We start from the raw sequence: 25978 nt of genomic DNA, 5'->3' as shown, positions 1-25978 counted from the left end.
TAAAGGCCAAAAGGCAAGAATGTAAAAAAATGTAAATGTAAAAAATAATTTAAGTTATAGCACATGTGACCACGTCTGGCAAAACTCAATTATACAAAGGTTGCAGGGTATCTACGTGCCCCCAATAAACCAAGTGTAAGGAGTTCAGTGGAAAGGAAAATGAGATTCCCCTCCTTTGTGGCTTACATGTCTAAAAAAACCAATTCTTTGCTTGCCCTATCTATGTGCTCTTAAGATTCTTTCACGTGAATCATTTGACACTTATTTGTTTCCCAGTGTGCATATTTAATTCTATCCCTGGGCATATCACCCTGAAACTGCCAGAGACAAGAGATCTGTCTCAAGCAGGGACTCTCTGCAACAGGCTCTCTGTCCAATCTCTATTCTCTCCCTTGTTAGCAAAGGCTGTTTCAATACAGAGCTACCAACTTCAGACAGGCAAACCCATGTCCGATTTCACTTCCTCTAGCATAATCACAGACTTCAGTGACTGTGCTTTTTGCTTTTCATTTATGCTGACGTAACTGAGATTGAAATCTGTCCCACAGCAAATATTTATCAGAGCATATCAAAGGAAAAGCAGACCAGAAGAGAAACAAGCAAAACAGCGAGTGCCATTAAACTTTGCCAAGTTAGATTTCAAAGTCAATGAAAACCACCCCAGAGACACAGAGATAATATGTAGGACAAAGTAGAATGATGAAAAAAAAAAAAAATTCCAAACAGTGGTGTCCTACAGAACAGTTTTTAATTACTTGTAACTTGCAAAGATTAAGAAGTAAAACCCACACAGACCTAACAATATATGAACAAAGTCAATGATTACCGCTCTGATGGTTTTGTTAATGTCTTGGCTTTGATATGTATACCCATCCTGGCCACCTGCGCAGGTCAGGGACCCTTTCTACAGAGTACTGAGAAAGAAACAGGACAACATTCACAACTGGCTTTCTAAATGATATAAAATAATAGTATGCCACACTTTAATTAGATAATTAAAACTGTTGCTGCTTTGCTAGATGCCAAGGACACCCAGTTTCTTGGCAACAGACCTCTAATTTTCCTTCTTTGATATCCAGGTCACAGCCATTTGGATTAGAGGCTCATTTCCAGCAGCAGTGCACAGCAGGGATACACAACTTCCCGTCCTGCTGTTGGTATCTCCCTTAAGTTCAGCATCTTGCAACTACATTTATAAAAGCTGTTAAATGTTAAAGCCCTTAGAAAGGGTAATTTCTCAGTATTCACAAAGGTCAGGGGACACATAAGCATATTTAAAAATTAGCCAGTCCTGTGCAACACCAGCAACTTCTTACACCATGGCAACAAAATCTCATCCTGTTCTAGCTAAAGAACATGACTGAAAGGGTAAAGCAATAGAGAGAAAAACTCTTTCATCCCTAGCTCTCCAGCTTCTTCAAGAATAAGGTCTACCCCATCCCTGACCATTTGCTATCATTCCTCCTTATGAGGAAGAGAAACACTGTCCTAGGTCTACCAGATTAGGTGAGGAAATCACATACCTTTACTGAGGAGCATTGATTTGGTCAGCTAGCTGGAAGAAAAGCATGTAGCCCTGAATGCTGGTACCAGTGCTTTGTCTGGGCTGATGTCATTTGAACTGAGGAGCAAACTGCAGCCTAAGGATTATCAAATGTCATCAATTCATATGCAAGGCACAGTTCCTCATTCCCAGACCCACATGAACTGGAAAGGCATAACAGCCCATGCATGTTTTTGAAAAACAGACTTTTTCATGAGAAAGGAATACAGAGCATGCTACCAAGGGGCAGGTTAGACAGAACAAATCATACAGACCAGATGGTAGTCACACTGCTTAATGCACTGTTGGAAGGTGCCCAGCTAGTCTGGTGATGAGCAACAGAAGAACCTATAGAGGATACTGCCCTTTGTCAAGTGCCAGAAATTTATTACATTATATTCCTGAGAACAGATGAGGTGAATTAACCACAGCAGACATTTACTACTCCTTCTGACATCCCTGAGATCCTGTCTGCAGTGCTGCTGTGGTTGCCAGTACCTTTTTGGCTGACGTGAACCCGTTCAAAGCTAACCAAAAGCCAACTGTTGGGGCTAGTGTAGTGCCAAGCCCTCGCCAACAAACTACCCAGCAGGTGTATTAGCTTATGCTTGACGATACCCTAACCATCACTTGGGTTTTGGTCAGCTTGGAGAGTGACCAGAACAGGCTTACATCCACTCAAAAAACACAACAAATAAACAGAGCTCAACAAAGATGGTACGCCAGGTGTTACAGCAGTACTGGTTAAATGCTCCTCCCCCCAGCTACTTCAAGCAAAGGAAATGTTACTGGGAATATGCCTTCCATAGAGAACCTAAGCTGACAAAGCTGGTATATGACAAGATATTTGTATTCTTGTGTACAGCTTACATTCAAGCCTCTGTATCACCATTTAGCTCTACAAAGCATCCTTGAAAACATCCATGAAAACAGTGCTGCAAAGTGAATTTTGGCTGCATGCATGGAGATCATATTTTCTGTTTCCTGAATTTGGTCTTCCACTATAGACAGGTGAGGTAAATATCACAAATATTTTGGATGTATTTTTGAAATGAAGCTATGCCAATACTGCCCTTCCACCCCCCCAAGAACAACCTGGCCCTGTAGGATTGGTATCTTATGCCCAGATGGGGAAATAAATCAATTTTTACTCAAAGAAAGGCCACTTCTTTCTACTAATAAGCACATCAGAAATACTGATACTGTTTTATGAACATTTGATGATGAGGTAGCAGCCATTTCCTTCATGATCTTCTGTTGAACAATGTATACGAGTACTCCAAGGTTATGTTTTGATTGTGCCATCTTCTCTTGAACCATCACTTTCCATATGCAGTCATCTGCAACATCTAAGAAACCATGGATCAAAGTAGAGAGCAGGTTAGACAGTCTTGGCAACCCTACCATTCTGTATGTGCTGACTAAGTAACATGGCTTATTGTAGCAGGACACAGGTACCAGTAGTTTAAAACCCTAATTTAAGATATTTTTATGTTTATTTGGGCTATCTTGTAAAGGAACAATCCACAGAATGATGGCATGCAATTTGAACATACTAATCTGTCCAGAGAGGAAACCTAGGCACCAGCTGAAATCCATAAAATTATTACAGTTTTTAACAAGAAACATTATATGGTTGAGTCAGAAAATAGAAAAAAACCCCAAAATCTTAAGAAAGAAACTGTAATAGAAGTAACATAAAACGTCAGTTCTTTTTAAAAAAGAAAATCTCTGCAGATGTTTCAGACTTCATACAAGATCCTTGATAAGAGTAATTTTTTTTTAGTACAGCTTGTTTTCATCACTTAAATTTTAGATAATTATTTTTCTAGTTAATCAGCATCTCTCTGTCTCAGGTTTAGACTTAAAAGGTGCCTATCACCTTTGCATTTGAGTAGTAAAGACTGCTGTTATATTTATTGATATCATGACCGTCTTTATTACTACCCCAGATACTACATCAATATCTCTTCTGTTAACTATCCACATATACTTTGAAATATTGTAGTCTACTTTGTTGTGGTCTCTGGTCTGATGTCAGTGCATGGAATTACAGCTCCTCAGACAGCATTACATTTCCCTTTTCTGAGAAAAGTTATTCCCTTTACTCCATTATTTCCCCTGACAGTTACTTCAAGCCTGTGACAATCACTTCGTCGTAACTCTTCACTGCTCTTTGGTGGTACATTGCTGACAGTTAGCAATCTGTTATCACGGGCTGCTGAAAAGACTCTGGATTTTCAAAATTCGGTTTTTAATTAATAGGTATTAATCTCTCAAATCATCATGGCAGCAGTCTCTGAAAATGGGCATGGAAAGGAGTTCCTCTAATATACTGAAACTCAGGCTCCCTTTAATGTAGAATTATGGCATGCTAACCATGTAACCTACTGACCATTCTCTTTCTAACCAGAAAAGGAGGATCTCCTGACTTCATAAACGTGTAAAAGATTACACATATATCCATGTCCACTAGAGAACTATGTCCAGATTTTGTTTTGAATGTAAATGTAGCAATGCCACTCCACAAAGAAGTACAGACCTTTCAGAAAGACAAAATCAACTGTCATTGTCCTCCAGTGAAAATTGGAGATTTTCATTCTTCCTCAGCCAACATTTCTTCATGCTTAGAGTCCCTCACTTGCAAGTGCATCACCAAGAGGTTTTACATGCTCCTCCCCAGCATAAATCCCATAATGCAGCTCATCATCCTTTACAGTAGCCCAGGCCATTTGCTTGGTGGAGAACCTTGCTGCCCACTGTCCTGCTTTGTTGACAACAATGACACCCCCCAGGCCCCCAACTCGTGTCTTCATGTAGTCTAATGCAGTGTCCGCTGCCACCTCTGGTGACATTCCTGAAAAGAAAAACAAGATCATTTCATGGCATCTGTCCTGACACCAGTTTTAAAACTCCCTTCAAGTTTCACTGCTCCCCACAGAGCCAGTCAAATCTAAATTCTTTTTGAACTAAATCAGCAAGAAATTTCCAGTGTATCAAAGGAACTGTTTATAGGAAGGCTCTGGACAGTGCCATCAAGCACTTCAGTCATCATCTATGATGTTCCAAGTCCACTGGCTGCAACAGAGCTCAAAGCACATTACTTCACATTGTCATAATTCATCAAAACCAGAAATCAGCATCACTCCTTCTGAAACTTCTGAAACTATCAGGCAAGATGAGGTCTCAAAGTACTAGACATCAGACAAAGGACTAGCACAGCATCTTTAGCTTTTCATTACTCAGTTTGTATTAACAGGAATATTTTCTAAGTAAATCAAATTGAATGTGAACATCATACACACAGACCTGTAATAGCTGCAAGATACCTGTTCACTACCAGTTTAAATATACATTCAGAAATGCAGTTGGCTTGGCCTAATTGCCCTAAGATATAAACCCCCTTGGTAATGTTATGCAGCTTAGGTTACAGAACAAAAACTGACCTTCATGCTTTCCCTGCAAATTTTGAGTTAAAACCAAATAAAACCATCAGAGTCAGAATTATTCACAGCACTGGTGACTGACAGGATAAAGCTCCTTTCTCTGACGTACGGGTGACACTGTGACTATTCAAGTCAGTGGCACTGTCTTCAAAGGGTCAGTATTTCACTGTTTGATTTTTCACCAAGACAACAGCTGCCACCATAAGACAAAGATTCCAGCAGCTGCTAAGAATGGCAAAGCAATTCACTCCTAAAATATGGAAGTAAATTTTGCAGCATTCATCCAAAAGAAGATATTTAGTAAGTGAATTACTGAATAGCTAAACAGATTTATGAGAGCTCTGTAGTTGTTCTCAAATATGCAACTTTAGTTCAAGGACTCAAAAAGTTACAATAACTTGAGGGTTTGTTTTCAGTGCCTTCATGGAAATGTTTTGGGGGGGGGCAGGGGGAGTCTATTGCTGACGTATTTTCCTGGCAGCTGAGTTATACTTCTGGGCAGGATGAATGAAGGTAAAGCAAGCACTGGCAGGGTGAACAAGTGCAAACCAATTAGACATGAACACGTGTGGGTTCATTTTTTTTTATTTTTCTCTTTTTTTGTATAAACTTTTTAATTTGAGACTCATTTGCCTTTCATACTGATTAATCACAAGCACAGATACCTGCTATCAATGCATAGGTTTTGCAATGCAGTTAACTTAAAGCCAGAGAAGAAACTGGTTTACACAGTTTAGACTAAATAGTGCTTAGAAGGCTCTATTCACAAATTGAATAGTCAGAGACATGAAATGGAGAGTAAGGGAGAGCATAATGCATTAGAGCTTTGGGAAATAATCTGTAGGTTGTATTTTATTCTGAAACTGTCATATCAGAGATTTAGAGAAATGCACCAATTATATGCAAACAGCTCTATAAAGCATAACAAAAATATTCTCAGCTGTCATTTGTCTCTCTATTTACTGCTTCTCCAATGAAAGCGTAAATTGAACATTTTCCAACTATTTCCAGTTTTGGCTGATCTCAAAGCAAGTTACACTGTACTGCCCCGAAGCTACAGTTTTCTAAAAATAATGGTGATATCTATATTAATGATTCTTGAACTGCATGCAGTACAAGTATGTTGTCTGGCTATGTTTATAGGCTGTAACATAATCAAGGGTTTAGATGACAGACTAACTCAGGAAGGTAAAGCTCCAAAGGGTCATCCCACAGTCAGATTATATTACAGTCACATAAGACATACTGTGTCAGCTGTTTACCACATACCCACCCAGTCAGTTTAGTACATTTTCCAAAACAAAATGAAAGTTGAAATCATGGTTAAAAACTCTTAAAAGAATTTCTGTTGCTGTAATCAGAGTTGTTAAAATAAAAACCTTTATAGTTTATTAGAAAGGCAATATCCTGTATCTTCTAATTTCAGCTCCAATTATGTCTCTAGCCCTCCCCCTTACTGCTTCCTTAAATGTAACTTACTTTTACTTGTTTTCTATTTTCTGTTCACAAAATTTTAGTTTATAATTGGGAAAAACTTATTTAAGAGAACTTCAGTTAAACAAAGTAGACAGTAATGTCTTCAATGTACACTGATCTAAAGCATGATTAAATATCAGGCAGCAGAGATAATTCTGTCCAATTCAGCTAGTTTAGCTTTATTAATACCTTAGTGTTTTATTTTGTTTTTAAAGAGAGGTGACCTATCCACATATCCCTGGGACCAACTCTTCTGACACCTGTTCTAGAATGGTAGTAGATAAATTGAAACCTGCATTATCAACATTTCCTATCTTCATTATTTCAGCTTACAGGAAGTTTGGAATATACCTTGCTCCATGTGATAGAGGATCAGTCGGGCTAAGACCACTTTCATAATGCTCTCCCCATGTCCTGTGGTTGAAGTGGCACCAGAATGGTTGTCAGCATAACCTCCACTTCCTTTTCAGAGGGGAAAAAATAAAAAGAATAAATTCTATATTCTAATTCTATAATATAATTTACAAGCCCTTCATTGTTTTCATTGTTTAAAATAGGAAGTGAACATTTCATCCTAAAGGTTCATTAGCTTTCTGCATTTCTGGGAGCAAAGTGTCAGTAACACTTCTTTCTCATTTCTGCCTGTTTGAAAAGTTAAATACATGGAAGACATAAACAACTGTGGGAGCAAGTCAGTTGCCAAGTTGAGAAAGACTACTGATCTGCTTGTGGTACAAGAAGCAGAAGCAGGCCAACACTCCACAGGGATGAGCAAAAATATTTTCCAGAAGAGCAAGGGAGGGTATATTAAGGACCAGCAAGATAGTGATGGGATACAGAATGCCAGGCCACACAACATTACCAGCTGAGAAGATGTGAAGGAAGATCTTGTGAGGACATTGGTGAACTGAATCAAAGTTTGAGAGGAACTTACCCACAACAGCTTGAAAGAGATTTGAAGAGCCTGGGCTCTAGTCAAACCTCACAAAGCACCCCTAAAGAATCTTCCAAGTCCTCACCAGAAGTGGAGTGTGTCTTTTTTTTTTTTGTTAAATTCCCCTTCCTCCCTTTTTTCTTGTCCCATCCTTGTTTTGCTGGGACATTCCACACCCTGTTCTCCATCAAGCTTCTGCTTGCTCAATACCCATGTTTCTAGCACATCTCCTAAGAAAAATATTTCCCAGGAGCTAGAAAGAAACATACCACAGCATTATAGACAAGGTACTGGGGGAGGGGAAAGAGGCCTTAGAAGAGCAATGAAAGTTTCTTCCCTTCTGTACTTTCTTGATCAGACCCTTTCAATGGACCCTGATTTACATGTGGAAAAACACTGCCACAATCAGTCTGTCAAAGCCCCTTTACTAAACCATCTGATGTTCAAAAGCACAGCTTTTCTGTTTCCAAGCCTGCAGATGTCTAGTGAGACCAAAAGTTGCAAGCAGTATGCTCAACAGTGCCCAGTTTCACTTGTCCTTCACAGAACCACATCCCAAACTACAGCAACCCTGAACAATACCTACACAAAAGGGTATTTGCAGTCAGAAAGCTGCAGCCAGAAATGAAGCTGAAAATATACTCAAATATATTTTGACTATATAGTCAATAGTAAAAATGCAGAGGGTACCAAAACGTTAGCAACCTTGTGTGCAAAAGAAAGATAATATTAGTTTCATAATAATCATATACGGCCAACAGCAGTGCTACCTGAGTTCGAAACATGTTTTACTAATAATAATTATTTTCCAAATCCCAGCTGTATGGCAGAACCCTAAAGTAATCAAATGGCAAGTCTGTCACATGAGAGGAAGAAGTCTGTGGAAAGGATTTCAAGTGTCTCTTTATACTTGGATAAGAGGTCTCTTAAAATATTTCCTTTATTCCACAACAAATCTATTAGGCTCTGAGGTAGTCTTATCAAGGCTCTCTAAGAACAGGAATTTACTCAAAGTTGCCAGTCACTTTATAATTCTCACTCACTGATATAACAAATAGTAATTGCAATTACACCTACTTCCTTAAAGTATCAAGAAAACAGCATCTTAATATAGAGCAGGCTACATTTTTTGACTTAGTTGAAAGCACAGATGTGAAAAACAAGAGCTTTATCAGAATCAACAGAAAGGAAACACAGGAAAAAACTGTTAATATTTGTGAAAGAACAGAAAAGAAATTTCCATCCCCATTTTCCGTACAAAAAGAAAGTTTTGGATGACAATAATAATGACAGCACTACACCTCTACTCCCAATCCTTTCTTGCAATCTGCATGCTGTAAGAAGCTTGAGCTTTGATACATCTGAATGTTAGATCTCCATTTCAGACGTACTAGTATTTATGTATTTATGTTCACTTCACTAATGAAAAGGAGAGTGTGCAATACTTATTTTTCTTTCTTTAAATGAGATACTTCCAAAAAATGAAAGGCAAGATCCCACACCCCATACCTATGCATGCTGTGTCACCAACACGGCCAATCAGTTTATTAGAGAGTCCTCCAGTGGATGTTGCACAAGCTACATTGCCTTCACTGTCTATAGCAACAGCACCGACTGTTCCAAGGTCTCTGCCAAGAAAAACAGTTCACAAAATTAGACAGAATTAAAGCATACCTGCCAAAGCATGTTGCATTTGTTTTCCAGGTAGCTTTAAAAAAGATTACTACAAAAGAAGTACTGCTCATCATACAGCTATCTTTGCTATGCTTCTCCTTGCAAAAATAACAAGCAATACGTAACAATTCTCACTTTATATTTAACAGAGTAGAAAACACTTTTTTTTTTGATGACTTGTTTACCTTCATAGCATGGAAACTTTGACTTGGGGAGGAAAAACACACAAAGCAAAAGCACACAGGGTAGAAATACTTCTAGTCATCATAGTTCTGGAGTAGTTTTTTGGCTGACACACAAACTGACACACAACTTTCCCCTAAATGGCAACTCCAAGATGCAACAATTGGCTCCACTGTCTCAAGAGGAGGTTAACCGGAATTATTAATGACAATGTACGTAAATAAGTGAATAGAGAAAAGGACAATAATGTTATGCATGTACTGAATCATTTCCTTCCTGTTCCTCCTCTTTCCTCTTCCTTACTCCCCCTAATGTTTGAATGCTACAAAAAAATAAAAAAAGGTTATTTATGTGCCTTTCAACTAGTACTGCTCACAATGCATCATTAATACATATTTTCATCTTTGTACTCTGTAGCTAAGCAATCTTGAGGTTTAAATCACTTGGCCAGTAGAATCTGCTGAAACCGCACATCACTTTAGAAATCTTCATGCACTGAAGAAAACAGAAGTCTCAACTATTGCTTTATTTCTTCAGCACAGAAAAGACATATACAACAGACTGCTCAAAATATGCATGTGTAGTCATGTTTGGAGAAAAAAAAGCCTGTTGTAACTTACTGTAACAGTTGCTGCACTGAGAAGCAAGACACTAGTGAGAAGCAACAGTTTAAATATCCACATATTCCAATCTTGGCATTTCACATAGGAACATAAACCACTAACAAAAAAAAAAAAAAAAGCATGATCTGAATCCCTTCACACGAGAAAAGAATTCATAATAATCTTTCAACAAACTACCCAACAGGCAACTGGAACAGGAATACCTTTGGAAGTTGCCTGGACACTGGTTAGGGTTTCTCTACAGCTCTACAAAATCTCAGTTAATTAAGTCAGACGAAGTCCTTGTGTACCCTGAAACCCACAGTTACTTTCTCAGAAAACCAACTTCCTGTTCGCTCCTGCTTATGTAAAATATCATACTGTCAGTCCCTACACTTCATTCACAGCAATTCAAAGCTGACTGATGAATCACAGGCCTTACAAACTGCTCTGACATTTATGTGGATATGGACCTCATCTCAAACTGATATGATGGTGCAGATGGGCTTCCCACCCATCCATCTGTTACAAATGATTTGCTGAAAAGAACATGAGTAAATTCAGTACTCTCTTGCATATTCATGTGGCACCCTTCAACCAACTAAAGTTACATCCTCCTCAGAAGTTAAGAAAGGTGCATCCAGATGTATATTTTCCTAGGTAAGTGTTTACCTTAAGCAAATGTGTGAATAAAAGCACACAGATCACACAGGCAGCAGCTATCTGTTTTGGTATGAGAGCACAACTGTTGATAAATTCCAAAGTGGGTGTGTGCAACATACCTTATCTTCAGTGGAGCAAATAAACAACTATACTTTATTTCTTACTGCCACTTTAAACTTTTTAGTGTAACCTTTTCTTTGTTCATCTTCAGAACAAAGGCAAAGAAGATATAAACAGGTTTTTTGCAGGGACAGTTGACTCCAAAATATTAACAAGGCAGGCAAAACTGCCTAAGTAGAGATATCATACTATAATGCTCTATTTTTAGTTATTGACAGTAGCAGAAACCTCAGCAAGTACCTGTGGTATACCAGAGGATGCTATTAGGGATTTTTTCAATCAAGAATTATTCTTATATACTGCATATACTGTGATACAAAATATATTAGTTGGATTTATTCATTCCCTCTTGCCTAAATCTTTCATTATCCAGTACACATGAAGTGCCATATACTTACCCTACCCCCATTCAACTAATAAGGTATCTGCTATTTGTCTCTTAGCCCTGCATCAGTAGTAGGGTCTTCTGTTGATTGCTGTCAGGGTCCTTGTTACTTAACACCTCCTCGAGTAATTCATGCAGTGCGATCCACAGAGGGGCTGGGAACCCGTTTACTACAGGCGGACTCAGCTCCCTTTCTGTGGGGTTCTCAGGCAACCTCCAGTAATTCTTATCAAAGGTATGGCTAGAATCTTTGGAGTGAGAGACTGCAGATAAATCAAACCACACCTTGTTCTCAGCAAAAGGCGTGCAAGTTGGAATGTTGTACATGCAGTGGAATCCTGAGCCTTTAACGCAAATGAATGCAGTCTCCCAACCAGCAGAAGAGAAAGGTATCTCTCATGGAGACACCAGACTTTGCCTGGAAAGCCTATGAAACCCCACGGTTTACAACACTGTGAGGACCAGAGCACTGGAAGTTAAGTACACACCAACCTTCAAATTCCCAGTATGACCTGGCATTATGTTGCCTTTGACTAACACTACTTCACCTTCTGTCTGTTTGCCTCAGGCAAGTTTTCTGCGTAATCACTGTGGACATAGAGAAAAAGAACATTTCACATGTGATACAGAAGGAATTGGGCTTGCATAAAAAAGACCTGTTTTCAACTTTGTGAACTTGTGCTGATGTTTTGGGCACTGGTTTTCAGAAAAAGAACAGGGTGGCCAAGACAAGAAAAAGTTTTAAGCCCTTCAGAGACATACAAGTTTTCTATTATCAGATATTCCAGAGCAAGACAGTGCTGAAATTGAAGATACCTAACACTGTTATCAGAAAAAAACCTTAAAAAATTAAGCAGTTATGAAGACTCAGATGCCATACCATTCCAACTGATATGTTTAGGAGACCAAGTGACAGTAGGGGCTACACCATCCTCAAAATTCTTCATAATGAATGGTAATACCACACAGTTCTTGGACAGACCATGTATCAAAAGAAAACTTCTTATGCGTAAAAGATGAACTATGACTGAGACCTTATGGACAAGGAACAACATCACTTTGTTTGCCATATTTACTCTTGCCACATTAATTTGTTTTTCGTTCTAGTAATTTATTGAAAGTAACATATAGCTTGTAGTTTTGTTTCACAGTCTTTAATTAACATGCCCACAGAAGAAATTTACTCCTTTTGATCTACAAATTCAGTTCTACTTCTCTCATTACTACTATTTAAAAACACAGATGAACAGCACATAGTACAGGATATACGTAATGCAATACAGTGCTTTCCTGCACCACAACCACTGACATACAAATGGAAGCTCAAAGCAATTTGGTATTTATCCCTACCTCACAGGCATAAACCCCATTTTTGACACCTCATGTTTTTTATTCCTTTACTGTCCACCTCACTTTCCTCTTTACTTTATATGAGACTGGCTTGTTTTTCAAGCGATGTTCATTTTGCTGTTGGCCAATACCATCCAGTAGCATCTCACTTCATACCCACCACTGAACTACTTGGTCTTTTTTTTTCATTCCTTTTTGTAACCAATAGCCACAATCAGCACTCCAATGGAGTTACTGGCCAAAATTTGATGTCATTTAACTACCTAATCCAGTTTAAAGACAAATCTGATCATCTACTTAACCAAGATCAGCTTTCTTAATTTTTTTTTTTTATGGACTTGTTTTGAAATGTGTACTGGAGATTTTTTAAAAATCACAGTTCTTCCATGGAAAAGAACTATACAAAATTACACCTGCTGTTTTTTAAAGCTGCTCTATGCACTTCTGTAGTTGACAATTTTAAGAGGAATAACAAGTTCTAACCTATGCTATGTAAAAGTGATAAACAATCTCCTTAAGTAGCAACAAGTTTATTAGAGTTTGTTCCAGTCATTTAAACTTGAGCAAATTCATTGAAAGTTTGATTTTCCAGTACTTTCACTGAAGACATGCTGTAAAGACTGTATCAAACCATGTAACATTTGGAATACAGGTCTTCAAGGGGGTTTGTTTGGGTGGTTGGGGTTTTTTTGGTTTTGTATGTTTTCTTGGTTGGTTTGTTTGAGGGGTTTTGGTTGGTTTTTCTTGGTTGTGGGTTGTGTTTTGGTAACCAGATAGCACAAATGAAATTACATGAATTTAAGAAAAATTGTACCTACTTCTGAAACTCTCCAGGGTTGGAATCCGGCTCAAGGTTCTTCTTCCACCTCTCACGGGATCTCTCTGTTATTAGTTTCTCCCCTGGAACCTCAGGAATACCCATAGCCCGAGCAAACAGGTGTGCACCCTGATCAGTCAGCAGCATGTGCTTTGTCTGCAGAAGACAGACAAGAAGTTCATTGACAAGTCTTGTTTTATCTTGTACTGAGCAGCTCTGTACAATCACTCTTTATTTTTAGGTGTATCCACACAAAGAAAATTCCACATTTTATTTTTAAACTTTCTAGATTTCTATATCCATATCCCCTTCCACTATAGCTGAAAAAAATGTCAGCTCTCCAAAACACAGATACAAACTTTCATCATTAGTAGAAAACTGCATTTATCTACTTCACACTTACTATAATGGGAAAAGAAAAACTGATAAATTTGTTATTTTGCTAATTTGTATGCAACTTCTTTGTACTGTTTCCAGTCAATCACCAGATCACTACATAGCTAACTGTTTAGTCCAGTTAACTAAGGGATCTAGGATTTTACTTAGAGGAATGGTAAATAAATTCCTGTTCCCTTTAAAGGCATTTCACACAGTATTATAACCAACAAATGTAAATATCATATAGTGAAGTGTTTCTTAACATCAATGGAATAATTTTAATTTAAACATTTCCTTCAAGTAGCTGCTATTCTTACAGACTCAGAATTTCAAATTTAAGAATAGAATACTGTTCTAATGGGCTCGACCAAAATACATTTGCTCTCTTCTAATAACATTTGCAAGTTCTATTTGGATTCCTTTATTTACAAAGCACTTTGACAAGAGTTTAATTCAACAACCTTAGTTAATCCCATGCTTCAAAATCTGTACAGCTTGGTTAATTCATATGTTAGAGAAACCTGCCAGATAAATTTGTTTAATTAATCCTTAAACTGTAGTAGTAGCTCTAAAATCTGGTTTCTTTCATTTGGTTGGGTTTTTTTTAAAATCTATGTTAAAAAATAAGCATCAACTTCTTGTACAACTGCACTAATTTATCACTTATTTGCCCACTCATCAGAGCCTGGGTAGGTTTGGGAGGAGCAATGGTCTGACTAAACAGCATGGAGCAAATTTCAGAGCACAGCACCCAACTTCAAGCAAGTTCTTACATCCATGCAGCAGCAGAGGCACCAGCTGAGGTCCAAACAGTAGAACCACATGATGCTGGAGGCAGCAGGCCTGCAGAGCCTTGCAGAGCACAAAAGTGGTACATATGCAGCTCTCAGCCAGAAGCAAGGATGGCATTTCTGTGTCATGCTACATTCTACAGGACATTTAGACTCTCAAAGCTTTGGATTATTAAGATGATTATTAAGAAATCACCTTCTGTTGGATTTCTAAACCAATGACAGTAATCACTACCATGACCAACCCATAGCACTGCATTGTTTATTAAAGGATTCCAAGCAAACATCTTCCCAAATCAGACACTGATCTCTACTTAAGCCTATCACTAACCCCTTTGGACAATTACAGAGGTGGGAAATGTGGCTACACTTCAGAAACATTCCTGATGATGTGGCCCTGAATCAAACATTTTCTAAAATTTAAATGCCTTTTAATTAATCTTCAATTCATGAGAGTATTGCTTTAGGGAACAAGAATAAAGGTTTAAGGGACTAAGTCCTCTGTATATGTGAAAGAGTGGACATCAGGCTTAGCTGCTGAGTGACATCACTGGACAACTTAAGACCAACCTATTTCTAACAAAGTGTTCTTTGGCTTGAAAGCCAACTTCTTTGTGCAATACTGCCCCCCTCTGCCACTAACCCAATCAGAAGTACACAATCCAAAATTCAAACTAGTTCTGTTTTTTATTTGTGACTGTGGGGGTTTTTTGTTTCGTGGGGTTTTTTGGGAAAGACACTGAAATTTTCTTCTGTCTTCAGCAGGAAGATGCGTCCTCCATCACTTGATTTCTTCAGCAATTAAGGTTATATGATCCTTTAAATAAGATTTTTAAAAATACAGGTTTTTACTGTATTTTACAGCAACAAATTGAAGTTATTTCCAAAAACTTTTTCAAAGGATTCCTTCCCATATGCAGATTCAGATAACATACCTTCCTAAGCCACACAAACAAGAAATACTTGCATAAAGAGGAATAAGGTTCTATGATAGGGTTTTGTGGTTGTTTTTTTCCTTTCTTTTTCAGTCCTTACTGAAAGAAGTTGTCTTGGGGAGAACTGTGTTTGTTATTCTCTTCAACAGATCTTGTCAATCAAAAGAGTTGGTAGAACAACACAAAAGGATGTTTTTCCGTCTCATCTGTCCACAGTTTCATGAATAGGTTTGCTAACTTAAGAGTGCCTAATTTTTTTGGGAGACATTTTTATAAAAAGTAATTCAAAACGACAAAAAAAAAGAAAAGGGTTCAAGACATCTTACTAACAAGAAAAAATGCTGGCAAGTTTAGTTAATTTCATGGGAAATGGAGAAAATCCCCCAAATTTCTGCAGCTGACGTGAAATTCAGATCATCACCATTCTTTATTTAACAATTCTGGCAGTGCAGAGCACAGCAAAAATCCATCCCTTTGCTTTAAGAAGTCTGTGTTCTAAGGTAAATTCTCCTTTGTCTAATGTAAAGGGCTGTAAATATAGTAGGGGAAAACATACACAGTTCATGTATAGCAATAAATTAGTTCTCTAATGTTCATGAGAAGCCCATCTAATGAAGTGTTGGAGACAGGAGGGGTTACACCTCCTATTTGAAAAAAAAAAAATTCAATGTATCATTCCATTCATATTCACTACAAACAGGAATAATTCAACAGACACGTAACCATTTTCTCAAGAATTTGTAACATTACTTAACATAGTAAAAGACTCCACCTCTAGAACCTCGTGTGATCAACTGCACAGTAAAGGCTGAATAGAAATTATTCTGATGCCCTCCTTCTTTCTACTTGATGGGTTTGGACAAGTTTGAGCCCTGTGTGAAAGTGTCAGCACAGAGGGATAAATGTGTGCAAGAACAATCTCGAGGAGCTACTCTGGCCACCAGATGGAGCCCATACTGTTCCATAATATGACAGAAATACAATTACAAGCAGATGGGGAGGGTGTTTTTGGTTGGTTGGTTTGTTTTTGGTAACTGCATGTTTCAAAATTCTTTATGGCACTGAGGCATCTCAAAACCACTAAAAAATACTCACACATGCTTAAGACCCCAGGGAAATTATAGTCTTATTACCCATGGGTCACAAAGTTGAAAAAAAATTTAATTATGCACAGTCAAACAAAACACACTAGGAAATATACTGTGAAATAGCCTGGGTTGGTGTCCCAAAATTCCTGTCCAAGATGAACAGAAAAGCAGAATCAGTTGGTATTCCCTTTTATAATACCTTACGGAGAAGGTGCAGAAACTCATTTTGAGCTATATTAAGCAATTTAGGCCATTTACATTTGAACTTTGTCATCTACAGAGTGGGGTTTTTTTGTATCTAAGCAAAAATGTCAAGGTTTTAGGACTACACCGTTATACTTGGTCCTGAACAGTAGAATTTATGATTTTGTTTCAAATTTAGCCTCAACACTTCTGAGCATCAGAAGAAACACAATGACAAAAAGACCTTGTAAGAGACAATATGGAAAAAGGAGAGGGTTTTTTGTTTGCTGGTTTTTGTTTGTTTGTTTGATTTTAAAAACAGAGTTTGTAACGTTATGTTCTCAAAATCCAACAGTATCGTGTTGACTTAAATAGGATTTTGTCATGGACAAGAAAAATAAACCAGTGATTCTGGAATATAAAGTAAAACAACAGGCATTTAAAAGTTCTCTAAGAATAAAATTAAGTGAAATACAACACATTAAAGACATCTCTCTCCCAACCCTTCACTTACGTTCACAAATATTGAAAAATTTGGTTTTGTGAAGCTGTCTACCGCCTATGCTTACTATTGTTCTAGCTGAATGATGAAATAAAAGTCAGGTGAAGGAAAAAAAACTTATACATTTCAGTAATGTTAGAACTTGCAGTGAATGTCTTCCAGAATACAAAGTATTTATAATAAATATTTTAGTAAAATGTTATGATTTTAAAAGCAGGACTATCCTCCAATTATGGACACAAAAAAAGTCCTATCTGCCTGGGAGGCCACTGACAACAAATTAAATTTCAATCATCTTTATAGATCCCCAAAAGAGGTTTGGTTTCCTCAAAAGTCACTTAGAAAGGTTAAAGAAACATGGAAGTCTTCTTTGTTATTAAGTGGTTTTGCAAATGTGAACCCTTTTCAACAATGGGGCAGCTGCATGAGCAGGATGAAAAGTGTAAACTTCAAAGACAGTACAAACTCTTTGACCACTGCCAAGTAAAACAGATGCAAATATCACACAAATGATCTACTTCATCCTGACGCACACCAGTAGCCACCATGGCTGAAAAATAAGGTAAGTCTGTTGTGGCAAATACTAGGTGGGATTCTTAGTGGAGTAAGGTTGGACTGATATCTTGTAGAAGGTCAAGTAGTAATCATTTTGTTGCCCTGATAGATTTGATTCAGTCACCACCCAACAGAGCTACTGTTATCCTCTACTGCTGGAAGACTGACTTTGCACTAGAGCTACCATCTGGCAGGTCACAATGGAGAAGACTATCTGGAATAATGTAAGAATGCACTACATAGCCAAATACGTAACTGGGCCATTTAATCCAGTGCCATATCACTGCAAAGTGAACAATGTATTATCCAACTTTAATCTTGCGAGATCAAGCGGAAGACTCAGTGACAGCATAAAAGCCCTTCAAAAAACAAGTGAACAAAATAGTGGAACTACAGGAGACAAACATGTGTATTTCGATTTCTCCTTGAGTTTCCAGTTACACAGCATAATTTATGTTTCCTTAGAATATTACATTTTAAAACAAATATGTCTCAAAAACCCTTAAAATAAAAATGCTTCATGGTCATGACCATAGCCTCCCAACACTTTCATCTATTTCTCCCTTCTTTTCTGCTTTAAAGCCCTACACAAACATCACCATTGATGTGTATCAATATACAGAATGAAATTCTAAGGAAAAATGTGCTTCATAATCAGCATACCTTTTCCATAACAAGTCGAGCAAGTTTTATTGGGTTTTCTATGCATTTAACTGCAGATACGGCTCCAGAGTCTAAAGTTTTTCCATCCATTATAATGGCATCCATTTCTACTTCACCTTTTTCATTTAGAACAGATCCACAACCTAAAGACAAAAGAAAAAAAATTAGGGAGGAAGACAAAGAGAAGTCATTAAGATCTAACCACCAGGTGATTTAATTATTAGCTCTTACCAAGCAACTTTTCTCTTTCCCAGTTTGCTGACTTACTGAAAGTATCTCAGCAGAAACACTGCTGAGTATAACCACAAAATCCAGCCATTAAGAGAAGTCTCACAGAGTACATCTACTTTAAAATTGAGTTTTATTTTATGTAAGATGAAAAACACCTCCAAACACATCCCAAATTATATACTTGGTCCAAAAGTTAAAACAACAAACAATCGTGAACAGAATTCTTTATTCCTCAGATCACTTTGAGTGTACAAAACTATTCTACCTTACAATTCTTCCAAAGGAGGATACAACATAACCCAAAGAAATACTATAGCATTTGATCCTATCAACAGATCAGTGTCACAGAGCACTCCAAGAAACTGCCAAAATTAATGAAGCAGAATAAGAGCATCCACTCACTACTGTAGCAAAAGCCTGAAATAACTTCTTCATTACCAAATAAAAACAGTAGATAAAAGTAATTTTAAAAAATAAAAATCAAGGAATAAAACATTGGGTAGTTATTTTCTTCAATAATTATCAGTGCTATTACTAACCTAATTGAAAACTAATGAGATAAAAAATGAGACAATGCAAATAGGGTGGGTTTTTTAAGTAATGCCAATAATTGTATCACAGGGGAATAATAGGGTTTAAGTCATCAAGTGCACAAGCCTTGCTAATAAGGATGGTGAAGACTAAACCTAAAAAGAAGTAAAAAGCCAAACCAAAACATGGCAGATTTACACAGCAGCTCAGGTAGAAAGAAAGACCTGAACATTGCAGATAGCTAAAACAATTTTTTTTTTCTTTCTGTTAAACCAGTAGTAAAGCAGGTCAGAAAACAGAGTTAATAACTGACATAAGACTTCTATACCAGTGTGCTTCAGACCTGAATATATGAAGTCAAATCCCCTGTAACAAGAGGCAACAAAATCCTGTAATCCTCCTGCTGTAATCTCCAAAACTTCTCCTGCCACATACAGACAAACTCCCCAAAAGCTATTTTTTGCCTGTCTGCAACTGCATAAGCTATTCCAGAGTTCACGCCTGCGTCATTCACAATGTGTTAATTTCTAGACTACACTGATCTGTAAAGAGCTTACAGGTTAATTGCCTTGTGCCATCCGCTTTAACATAATTCTTCCAGCTCTTCCTTTATGCTGGTAAGGAGTAAGTAGTCTTTGTTTACTTAGGTAAACCCTGCCATACTCAAAATTTTAATTTCCTTTGACAAGATAGGCTTTCTAGCCCATGACCTTGAAATTCCCAATAGAACTAGGAGATTCTTAAGTATCAGTGACCAGAACCACAATTCCAAGGGAAACTCTACCAGGCCCCTTCATCACTGCATTAATAGTATCCTATGTCTATTGGACATCTCTCATGGGATACACTTTAGGATTTCCTAAAATTTCCTGAGCAGAAAACAGATGCAGTTTCTTTAATCAAAGGTGGCTTCCTACAAAAGCCTCCTCTTACAGCTGGTGAAGAGAGACAGATGCCCTCTAAGAACAATTCATCCCACCTGCCATAGAATCATAGAAATGCCTGGTTTGGAAGGGACTCTCCCCATGGGCAGGGATGTAATCCACTAGATCAGATTGCTCAGGGCCCTGCCCAACCTAGCCTTGAACAGTTCCAGGGATGGGGCATCCAAAACTACATCTTAGCTGTATAGTTACCTTTTTCATCCCACTGACCACCATGAAAGTCTGTACACTACAACAAGGCTAGATACTGAACTTCAGGATATCTCAGGTAGGATGAGAAGGATGGTTACAGACTGCCTTTTCACTGGCCTTTCAAAGCAAGGGGTAGGGAGGGACTACCAGCCTCCAAGGCCATGGTATCCATTGGCAGCAGTGCTGAAAAAATCCACATTTGGCTCACTTGTTAAGCAAAAGGCTAGGAAAAAACCAGAGACAACAGAAGACAGAAAATCTAAGGGGACATAAGTAACGGGCAACAGAGGTTAGCCAAATCACACGTGGGGTACTGAGTACTCCAATTCCCTCTATCTCCAGACAGACAGGTCTGTCCTGTGCCATGCAAAGGCTATGCAAGAAAGAGCGTGTGAGGACCACTACAGTGTCAGTTCTTTTATCTGTAGTATTCACACCAAGCTGATTAACGCTGCTAGCCAAAGAAATCACATGAGGGAGATATAACCAAGGCCCCTTCCTCATCACAACCAGAACTGGATGACTTCATTATGCTGCACAAGTCACTAGAATGGTAGTTTTAGACAACAGTATAGCTTCTGAGCCCTTCTACCAAGCCAACATTGAGATGAACCTACACAGAATGGCTACACCCTGTAATTCAAAAAAGGACACAACTTGATTGTTATGCCCATTCTTCCCCATGTCTCTTAGCAATGTCCATGTTTTCCTAGAAAATATTACAGCAAATCAGATTTTTTTCTTTTACAAAGATAAATACCACACAGTGAGTTTTAAAGAGCCACTCTTTAAAAGGGTCCTCTTCACATAGCTTTCACCTCATTTTTGCCAGCTATTGAGAGCAGCTGTATCTAATGAGTGTTAAGAGAATTAGATATCTGTGATTACCAGACTATTTGCCACACTTCGATCAGCACAGTCAAACCTGAACAAGTGCTAAAGGCCTAAGTGACCATGAAATAATAGAATTTTCAATACTTAGAGATTCAAGGAGAGCCAACAATAAAACCTCTACGCTGGACTTCCGGAGGGCAGATTTTGCTCTGTTCAGAAGTCTAGTCCAGAGCATACCCTGGGAAACAACCCTTGAAAACAAGGGGGTCCAGGAGGGATGGACGTGCTTCAAGCAGGGAGTTTTGAGTGCACAGGAACAGGCTGTACAGGTGTGCTGAAAGGCAAGCCGGCGGGGAAGACAACCAGCCTGGTTAAACAGGGAGATTGTGAAGGAAATCAGGGTCAAAAAGAGAGTTTACCGACTATAGAAGAAAGGGCTGGCTACTTACGAAGAATTTAGGAAGACAGCTAGATCATGCAGAAAGAAAATCAGGGATATAAAAGTGCAATTTGAAGTTAAATTGGCCACTTCTGTTAGGGATAACAAAAAGTCCTTCTATAAATACATTAATAACAAAAGGAGGGGCAAAGAAAACCTCCATTCTTTGATGGACTTGGAGGGAAACATAGTTAATAGAGTGAAGAGAAGGCTGAGGTACTTAACACCTACTTTGCCTCAGTTTTTACCAGTAAGACAGGTGGCCCTCAAGGCAACTGGCCTCTGGAGCTGGTAGACAGAGATAGGAAGCCAAATAGCCCCCTTGTATTCCAGGAGGAAATAGTTAGTGACTTACTGAGCCACCTGGATCCTCACAAGTCTATGGGACCAGACGGGATCCATCCTAGGGTAATGAGGGAGCTGGCAGAAGAGCTTGCCAAGCTGCTCTCCATCATCTTCCAACAGTCCTGGCTCACTGGGGAGGTCCCATATGATTGGAAGTTGGCAAATATCACCCCAATCCATAAAAAAGGCTGACCCTGGTAACTACAGGCCTGTCAGCCTGACCTCGGTGCCTGGCAGAGTTATGGAGCAGATCATCCTGAGTGCAATCACACAGCATCTACAGGACGGACAAGGGATCAGACCCAGCCAGCACGGGTTTAAGAGAGGCAGATCCTGTTTGACCAACCTGATCTCCTTTTACGATCAGGTGACCCACCTGGTAGATGAGGGGAAGGCTGTGGATGTGTCTATCTGGACTTCAGCAAAGCCTTTGACACTGTCTCCCATAATATACTCCTGGAAAAGCTGGCAGCCCATGGCTTGGACAGGGGCACTCTGTGCTGGGTTAAGAACTGGCTGGAGGGCCGGGCCCAGAGAGTGCTGGTGAACGGGGCTGCATCCAGCTGGCAGCCGGTCACCAGTGGTGTCCCCCAGGGATCAGTGCTGGGCCCAGTCCTGTTTAACATCTTTATCGATGATTTAGATGAGGGGATTGAGTCCATCACCAGCAAACTTGCAGATGACACCAAGCTGGGAGGGAGTGTCGACCTGCTGGAAGGCAGGAGGGCTCTGCAGAGGGATCTGGATAGACTGGAGAGATGGGCTGACTCCAATGGAATGAAGTTCAACAAGGCCAAGCGCCGGGTCCTGCACTTTGGCCACAACAACCCCATGCAGCGCTACAGGCTGGGCACAGAGTGGCTGGAGAGCAGCCAGGCAGAAAGGGATCTGGGGGTGCTGATTAACAGGAAGCTGAACATGAGCCAGCAGTGTGCCCAGGTGGCCAAGAAGGCCAATGGCATCCTGGCCTGCATCAAGAACAGTGTGGCCAGCAGGAGCAGGGAAGTGATCCTTCCCCTGTACTCTGCGTTGGTGAGGCCGCACCTTGAGTATTGTGTTCAGCTCTGGGCCCCTCAGTTCAGGAAGGATATTGAGGTGCTGGAGCGGGTCCAGAGAAGAGCAACCAGGCTGGTGAAGGGACTTGAGCACAAGTCCTGTGAGGAGAGGCTGAGGGAGCTGGGGTTGTTTAGTCTGGAGAAAAGAAGGCTTAGAGGTGACCTCATCACTCTCTTCAACTACCTGAAGGGAGGTTATAGCCAGGTGGGGGTTGGTCTCTTCTCCCAGGTAACCAACAATAGGACAAGGGGACATGGGCTCAAGCTCTGCCAGGGGAGGTTTAGGATGCCAGATGTTAGGAAGAAATTCTTTACAGAGAGGGTGATCAGGCATTGGAACGGCCTGCCCAGAGAGGTGGTGGATTCACCATCCCTGGAGGTTTTTAAACAGAGATTGGACATGGCCCTTAGTGCCATGATATAGTAATTGGAGTTGGATCAGGGGTTGGACTTGATGATCTTGGAGGTCTTTTCCAACCCAATCTATTCTATAATTCTAAGTCCAGTTAAGTAAAAACTAAATGAGAGAATGTCACCCTGATGCTAACTATGTAATAGTCCACACCACACATCTAAGTCTGCTTCATGATTTCAGCTAGGATGCTCTAAAAATCAAAATGTTCAGCCCAAGTCAGTAACAAAACACTGAAAGGTTCATATGAAATAAAAGCTCTCCCTTGCTCTTAATTGCAAGGTAAACGAATAAATAAACCTCTGCAAACTAACTGAGCACATAACTAATAGCTATGTTATCTAAAGCACTGATCACTGACAGGTCTTTCCTTCCATGTTTATTCCTGACATACCTTGGTAAGAGTGGGGAAATGTATTTGCTGAAACTTATCAAAATAATAAACGAGTCATATGAAGGTGAGAAAATATTTGACTACTTCCATTAATTTACATTACTCATTAGAAAATCCAGTTATGAACCCTTTCTGTATAGATTCATGAGTCACATACCATTACTGCATTACTTCTGTAATATTATTTATAAAACAACTAATTGCAAGCATTAATGAAGAGAAAAACACCTAAAATCCCCAAAAACAATACTCCTCTGGCAATAGGTAAAGGTCAAGTGTTAAGGGTTAAACAAATACTGCAAGCTATGTCAAAGTGCCTTAAACATAAATGTTAATTAAACACATACTCCATAATAGAGTCCATGTCTTAAAACTGAATGTACACAGCACGGTAACGAACAGCACCATGTGAATGAAATGGGAGAAGAATGAGAACAAAATAACTTCCTCAGTGCACTCATAAGAAACTGCTGTACACACCATGCTGTTTTATACTGAGAAATCAACTGTTTTGCACCACCAGTATTTACTCCACTGCAACATGCATAATTCAATAATAATGCAAGCCAGGATTTTCAGATGCATCAGGGCAAAACACTTGAAATACAAGACGATTTTAAGCCCACTTAAGTATTGAAAAATTACCTGCATTAAAATGAGGATCATCTTCCATTGACTGTACTGCCTCCTCAACTGCATCTATGGCACTTCCTCCACGTTTCAGGACACCATAACCTCGAAGCGCAGCTCTGGCAGTGCCAGCACGACATCCCTCTTCTCGCTCTTTGAAGATCCGTCCAGCTCCACCATGCACCACGATGACAGGCTTCATCCTGCCAAGTTCCTCCCAAGGCTTTTAGCTGTGCACACCTGTTAATTGTTTGGAAGGAGCAGTCTTTAGCACGTGCTCCTTTCTACATGGAGAAAGACTGCAGGTTAGTTAACAGATATAGGCAGCCTGATTGCAACCATTTTACCTTATAGGAAGCGAAGTACTCAAGAGGGAGCTCCTAATTCAGGTCTGGACGAGGCTCCAGGCAACTTAGTGCAACTTTTGAGGCCAGCCCTGCTTTGAGCAAGGGACTGGGCCAGGTGGCACAGGAAGGGCCCTTTTCAGGCTAAGTTACGCTACAATCTTATGATTTAGTATGCACCCTGTCAGGTGATAATACATTACAGAGAAACAAACATTTGAGGAACCCTTGGTCCTGCTAGCTGCTTGTTATTTTAGATAGGTAGTCCCACTGTCTGAGTACGGTAATATATAACCGGCAATAATAAAAAAAAAAAAGCAGCTGACCCGACCTGAGTTAACAGCTTACCCAGCTCAACCGGCCGGATCCCAGACCTCCGACCTCTTGCAAAACTTTGCACTCCGTGCAGGGAAACAAGGCGTTCACGCCTGGCAGGCAACAGCTTGTTGTTACTGCTTAGGGCCTCCTGCGAGAGACAGGAGATTGTTGCTACCCATCTCCGGTGATGCAAGTCACATTTTTGATTCTAGAAAAAGGCAAAGGAGCAGCAGCAGCCTCATCTCCCACTGAAATCTAGGGCACCTCTCAGTGAAAACTCTCCACGTGGAAAGTTTCTTGGGGACGGCTATTTTTAAAGACTGCGAAGAACAAAATCCAACTCCCTCTCCCTCATCCTGCAGGCAAATCTTTCCGACAGAGACTCCCGCAGTCCAGCTCCTCCCTCTCCTGCTGTCCCAGGGCGGCAGCTCGCTCCCGGCGCTGCCGGACGGGATGGCAGCAGGCGTGGAGCCCAGCAAACCCCATCCTGGGACGCCGTGGGGCAAAGCATCCCGTCAGCGAGGCCGTGCAGGCTTCTATTTCAACCAGTGGCTACACTCTTTCCTTGCTCTGCATGGGCTCCCCTCAGGCCCGCACCCAGCCGGGATCCGCCGTCCCGCTGCCCCCGCCCCGCGGAGAGCGGGAGCGCGTCCCCAGATCGCACCTGCAGCGCCCTGGGCGCGCTCCCACAGCGTGTCCCACAGCCGCCCTCAAGGGACATGGCACCGCCGAGCCCTGCCCGCAGTTAAGATGGCGGCTGCTGCCGCCCGTACCGGGGCGGTCCCGCCCAGCACCCCGCAGGGGCTGGGCCGCTCCCGCCGGCCCTGCCGCATGGCGCTCCCCTCGGCGTGCTGCCCCCTCAGCCGCGGTGCTGCTGTCGCCGCGCTGTGCAAGCCCGTAGTTGCAGTGTCACACTAGCTCATCGCCTGCCACCGCCCGATTTCTCCTCCAATTAAATTAGAAAAATGCCCCCCCCCTTCCCCTTCCAAAATCGATTACTACCCTTTCCTTTCCCTCTGTC

General features: G+C 40.1%; 1 protein-coding gene across 5 annotated transcripts; it reads right to left on the bottom strand.

Annotated features, from left to right (window-relative positions):
* Nucleotides 1-739: 739 nt before the first annotated feature.
* On the bottom strand, nucleotides 740-25978 carry ASRGL1 (asparaginase and isoaspartyl peptidase 1). 5 transcript variants are annotated; one of them, XR_007628972.1, is made up of 9 exons: nucleotides 25622-25740; nucleotides 24988-25105; nucleotides 24311-24535; nucleotides 18289-18431; nucleotides 13195-13349; nucleotides 8909-9027; nucleotides 6817-6927; nucleotides 4086-4400; nucleotides 740-2892 (listed from the first exon to the last, which is right to left on the bottom strand). XR_007628972.1 is itself a non-coding variant. In XM_050315907.1 (8 exons), exons 3-8 carry the CDS (start codon nucleotides 24495-24497, stop codon nucleotides 4171-4173), a joined length of 945 nt encoding a protein of 314 aa, XP_050171864.1. In that variant the 5' UTR covers nucleotides 24498-24535; nucleotides 24988-25105; nucleotides 25960-25978; the 3' UTR covers nucleotides 3005-4170. The 5 variants fall into 5 exon arrangements, 4 of the variants coding, with proteins under 4 accessions (XP_050171864.1, XP_050171865.1, XP_050171863.1 ...); XM_050315907.1 differs by lacking the exons at nucleotides 740-2892; nucleotides 25622-25740 and adding an exon at nucleotides 25960-25978 and having other exon boundaries at nucleotides 3005-4400; XM_050315908.1 differs by lacking the exon at nucleotides 740-2892 and having other exon boundaries at nucleotides 3005-4400; nucleotides 24311-24579.

The sequence above is a fragment of the Myiozetetes cayanensis genome, unplaced genomic scaffold (assembly GCF_022539395.1).
Source record: "Myiozetetes cayanensis isolate MyiCay16 unplaced genomic scaffold, myiCay2020 scf2-11, whole genome shotgun sequence".
Taxonomy (NCBI): Eukaryota; Metazoa; Chordata; class Aves; order Passeriformes; family Tyrannidae; genus Myiozetetes; species Myiozetetes cayanensis.
The sequence above is the reverse complement of the archived record's forward strand: the minus strand, read 5'-3'. Positions and strand labels throughout refer to the sequence as shown.